Here is a 5064-nt window from a genome sequence, read left to right as displayed (position 1 = left end):
CCTCTCTGGTGCCAGCACTGCTGCTGCTGCTGCTGCTGCTGCTTTAGTCTGACAGTGTTGATCGCCTGCTCTGGGCTTCGTATTGGCCGCTGCATGACCACATGTTCCTGTGTTGTCACCAACCAAAAGGCAAACAGAGCTGCTGCTGCTCTCTTCGGGACAAGGCAGTGCGGTGGTTACGAGATTTGTTTATCCTGCTCTGACAAGAAGGGGTTGTGAGAGAAGTTAATAACCTTAAGTATTGTAGTCAATATACATCTAGGGGGTGGAGAATGGTGGAGAAGCTGCTGGTGTGCTGAACATGATGCTGAACATAAAGCTTACTGACAGCACTGTGGATGATTACAAGCATGTGCACTTCTTGTCTGCAGCAAGCATGACAGCTCTATGATGCCCTGAGAAATTGGAACCGAGGTGAATGGCTCTGTTCATTGAAATCCATTAATATGAGTAACATGTACACATGAAAGGACACCAGTGACCAGTGGTTCATTAAAATAGAAATACAATGGTATTGCATTCTAAATATTAGCATCAACATTTACTAAGTGTTTAGTATTTACTAAGTAGTGAGAATACTATATTTTGTCATATAAATAGACTATAATGGTTGATGAGCAAATGTAGCGAATTACTTTTAATGATTTGTATTATAATGTAAATCTGCAAAGTAACTGCTGTCAAATAGAAACAATTAAGTAGTCAAATAGAGTAATAAAAGTAAATAGAAAAAAGTACAGTATGCTGTTTCCTTTTGAGTTGTTGTGGAGTAGAACTGTAGAAATATAAAGTAACATGTAAAGGAAATGCCAGGGTATACCAGTATACCTCAACGTTTTTAAACAGGGGAAACAGAAACGTACACACGGCACCAAATCTTCCATATTGTGGCACACATTGGGCTAGTTTGAGTTATTGCCAGTATGCTTTTTACAAGAGTAATTTAATTGAACTGACTGCAGGCCTACCTATAGCATTGCAGTCCTATTTGTATTTTAGGCTATATTACCTTTTAATTACATTTTAAATACAGATATTTCTAAACGTCCTGTTTACTTGTCCTTTTCGTATCAAACACGAACAATTAAATCCTAAAACTGAAAAGCTAATTTGCATTGACCACCAGAACGAGGTCCCTCCTGCCTCCAATGATATACAGCATCTTTTTTAAAGTGCGCAAGTGCGAGTCGGTCCAAATGAAGGTTTGGCCTGGTCCTAATAAAATATTTTGGGCGGCCATTAACTTCAAAATTGTTTCTGAGATCAACATTAGTACTAATTAGAAATGTAGTTCAATTTGAGTGATATTTTAAGAGGAGAAAGAGGTGTAAATCAGCAAATGTGAGCAAGGCAGTGAGACCTATTTTGAGAGGCGGAGCTCGCCCTCTTCTCCATTCGGCGAGGCGCGTCGTAATGAAAGGAGCGCGTGAGCGGCGGTTGCTGTGACTTCCTCGCTCGTCGGCAGCTACATTGTGTGGAAGCAGCACGTTGTTGGCTTCTGCACGCTGTGAACTTTACACCGAAAATTCTCCTGTTCAAGGAGAAACCAGATTTCAAAGCTACCAGCTAGTTTCTCATACGACAGTTAGTTATCCCAGCTTGAGAAATCATGTCTACCTCGGCGGCAAAAGTGAGTAAAAAGGAGCTGAACTCGAACCATGACGGAGCGGACGAAACCTCCGGTAAGATGGGGAATCATGGCGGCCTCCCGTTCACCGCCATTTTCACTTTCTTCTTCTAACACAATTTGTATTGCTACAGGGTTCAATATTGTTGATATATACTGTGTGTATTGCTTTAATTTAGCTCCAGGACCGTATTTGTGGTGGACCGCGGCTGTTTGCTGCGTGTGTTCGTATTTCGATAACAGCAGCTAGCTCGTCAGCTAGCGCATTTATTAGCATGCCCGCTGTTGTTCAGTTCAGACCGGCGCTGAGAGGCCATGTTAGCTAGCCCTTAGCATCATCAGCGTGGCCAGTTGTGTCGTTCGCTGCCCACTAAGTGGATGTGTGCGATGCTGGGTGATCCCTTGCATTGGGTGCTGTTCTAAAATGAGCTTTAATTGAGCAAGCCACCATTACATCGCTTTTATTGTGATTTTGGAACGAGGAAAGTGACAATTTCATTCAGGCGATAGCCGTTAGCCAGCTACTGTTGTTGTTATAATGTTCCCTAACGACGTTATGTTTTGTTACTGGTCAAAACGCATCCATATTTACCAGCCTTTCTATCAGTTTAACGTGGTGAATATTATATTTATACAACTGTACGCAGGGCTCTGCCGTAAGACCACCGGTACGACTATTAGGGGGGGTTGTTCTGGCATCTGTCCTAGCTTGGTCTCACGTTATCGCGGCAATGTATGTGCAGACTCACATTTAAACCACGCGGCCTTGTCGGTTGCAGCCGGCAGGAAACGCAGAGTGTCTGAGCCGCTAGAGCTGCAGCTATTGGCCGCTCATATTACGTTAACCTCCGGGGGAGCCCGCATTTTACCGGGCGATTAAATATTGTAATCTCAAAGTCTATTTGAATCAGTAAAACTTCGAAAATCTTGAAAGTACACTAGGGTTTCATTGTGTCAAACTCACACACATGACTTGAAATACGATAAGTTGTGCATGCACGTAAAAAAAAAGTATGCATGTATCTTTTTCTGAGCAAATCTTTTTTTCCCGAGCTCTGTTATGCATCTTTTATAACATAATTTTTATTTTCACAGAGAAAGAGCAGCAAGAAGCTATTGAACACATCGACGAAGTTCAAAACGAAATTGACAGGTAATTTTAAAACACTTTTTTATTTTTAAGGTCAGGGTTGCTGTTTTGTAAAAGTAACTAATGAAGTCAGATGGGGCAGCCTGTTTTGTGGCATAAACAAATTGCAGATTCTGAACTGTTTGACTTCCTGTTACTTTTCAATTTGAAAGCATCACGTTTTTAAAATAAAAAAACACTTCTTCAACTTTGTTCTCCAGGTTGAACGAGCAAGCCAGTGAGGAGATCCTCAAAGTAGAACAGAAATACAACAAACTCCGTCAGCCATTCTTTCAGAAGAGGTCAGAACTGATCGCCAAAATCCCCAACTTCTGGGTCACTACGTTTGTCAACCATCCACAAGGTGAGCTACTCAACATGAAGTGTTTATTTTCATAGCCTAGTCATTCGGAAGTCATTTCATTACCAGGTTAAAATGTTTTGGACAGTGGCTCAAGTTAAAGTCTGGTCTGTTCCCCTCCCCCACAGTATCTGCCCTACTGGGAGAGGAAGATGAAGAAGCACTTCATTACCTCAGCCGAGTGGAGGTGACAGAGTTTGAAGACATCAAGTCGGGCTACAGAATAGATTTTGTAAGTATTGACACACACGGTATGGAGGTACATGTTGTTTCATATATTCTTACTCATTTTGTAATGTTTATGTTTTCTAGTATTTTGACGAAAATCCATACTTCGAAAACAAAGTACTTTCCAAAGAGTTCCATTTGAATGAGAGCGGGGACCCATCTTCAAAGTCGACAGAAATCAAATGGAAATCAGGAAAGGTATGTGTATTTTCTAAATCTTTTTGCAAAATAGAGTTGATATGCTAGTTTGAGTACTTGACCAAAAGCAAATATCAAAGCAGTATGACCTGACAAAAGGACTTGCATAGTGAACATTTTTAATCTGAATTTGTTTTGTTTATGCTCCCTCTGTTTGTAGGACCTGACCAAGCGCTCCAGCCAGACACAGAACAAAGCCGGAAGGAAGAGGCAACATGAAGAGCCAGAGAGCTTCTTCACTTGGTTCACTGATCACGCTGACGCCGGTGCTGATGAGCTCGGAGAGGTCATCAAGGATGACATCTGGCCTAACCCCCTGCAGTACTACCTGGTATGTCTACAAACAGGGTTATCTATCTTTAGCTACCACTTTCCACAATAAGCAGACCTGTTTTTGACTTTATATTAATTTATTGTATTCCTTTTTGGGGGTTCGAGGCATGCTATCTTTTTTGGTATGACTTAAAAGACACACATTCTCAAAGTGATTTTCATTACTAGGTTCCTGACATGGATGATGAAGAAGGAGAAGGTGAGGACGATGAAGAGGACGAGGAGGGTCTGGAGGACATCGACGAGGAGGGAGATGAAGATGGAGAGGAGGACGAAGAGGAAGATGGAGAAGATGGAGAGGTATAATGGATAAAGTCCAAAATGTTTCTTTAAATGGTTTGTTTTCAACAAGTCGCTAACTTTATGATATCTTGTCCTTTCAGGATGATGAGGGAGAAGACGACTAAGTAATAACTTGATCTACCCAAACCCTAAATCTTCTATTCCCTGTTTGGTTTTTCCACTCACATTCGGGAGCAAAGGCTTTAATTTTATTTTTTTGGTTACTTTTTTTTATAAATAAATCTGTGCTTCATTTTCCATTCTGAAGCCTCTTCACCTTGGTGGTGCCATGTTATGCTCTCCTTTGAATCATCTTAGGACAATGGCACTTTGCCCTGAATTGTGAGTACCATCCCGTCATCTAAAAAAAATAAAATGTATAAAAATAGAATCAGCACGGCATCCTGAGTAGAATTTTTAAACGACCATTCACAATGAATTCCTATTGTTTAAGGTTGTGTTTTGAATTGACTTAAAGCCATGGTGTAGTGACCCAGTGCTAGTTGACCCTTCAATTTCTTTTCCATCTATTTTTTTCTTTTCGGTTGGGGTTTGATCCCTAGAAGAAAAACTGTTGTTTCCCTTATGTGGTTAACGAGTACCAGCTCATTCCTTTTGACTTGTAATGTTTAGTGGGAGGGGGGGTGGGCCAGGAGTATGTTGGTTATTGGGGAGAGTGGTTATTTTGACACCATTTCTATGGGACTTTTTTTTCATTGTATTGTTTTACAGATATCCATGAGATTTGAAATGACATTTTTAATAAAGAACAAAATGGAAAAAAAAACAAGCTTGTACATTTTGGACCCCACTGCTTTATGGGTAAAAAAAAAAACGACTTATAACAGAATTTACATGAAGTCACCTTTCCTTTTCTGCTGGGGGAGGGGGGTAAATGAACCATTT

The 5064-nt window shown here is 40.8% G+C and overlaps 1 protein-coding gene across 1 annotated transcript; it reads left to right on the top strand.

The window, feature by feature from the left end:
- Window positions 1–1383: 1383 nt before the first annotated feature.
- On the top strand, window positions 1384–4948 carry LOC117546452 (protein SET). The gene is made up of 8 exons (XM_034216690.1): window positions 1384–1682; window positions 2723–2780; window positions 2978–3120; window positions 3246–3349; window positions 3430–3543; window positions 3704–3874; window positions 4045–4176; window positions 4260–4948. Exons 1-8 carry the CDS (start codon window positions 1610–1612, stop codon window positions 4281–4283), a joined length of 819 nt encoding a protein of 272 aa, XP_034072581.1. The 5' UTR covers window positions 1384–1609; the 3' UTR covers window positions 4284–4948.
- The last annotated feature ends 116 nt before the right edge of the window (window positions 4949–5064 follow it).

The sequence above is a fragment of the Gymnodraco acuticeps genome, unplaced genomic scaffold (genome assembly GCF_902827175.1).
Source record: "Gymnodraco acuticeps unplaced genomic scaffold, fGymAcu1.1, whole genome shotgun sequence".
NCBI lineage: Eukaryota > Metazoa > Chordata > Actinopteri > Perciformes > Bathydraconidae > Gymnodraco > Gymnodraco acuticeps.
Note: the sequence above shows the minus strand (reverse complement) of the source record. Positions and strands in the feature narration are given on the sequence as shown.

Coding starts and splice junctions, on each gene's coding strand:
- LOC117546452 (XM_034216690.1), top strand. CDS start 1,610: ATGTCTACCTCGGCGGCAAAAGTGAGTAAAAAGGAGCTGAACTCGAAC. Junction 2,781..2,977: donor GTTCAAAACGAAATTGACAG/GTAATTTTAAAA, acceptor TTTGTTCTCCAG/GTTGAACGAGCAAGCCAGTG. Junction 3,350..3,429: donor CGGGCTACAGAATAGATTTT/GTAAGTATTGAC, acceptor TATGTTTTCTAG/TATTTTGACGAAAATCCATA.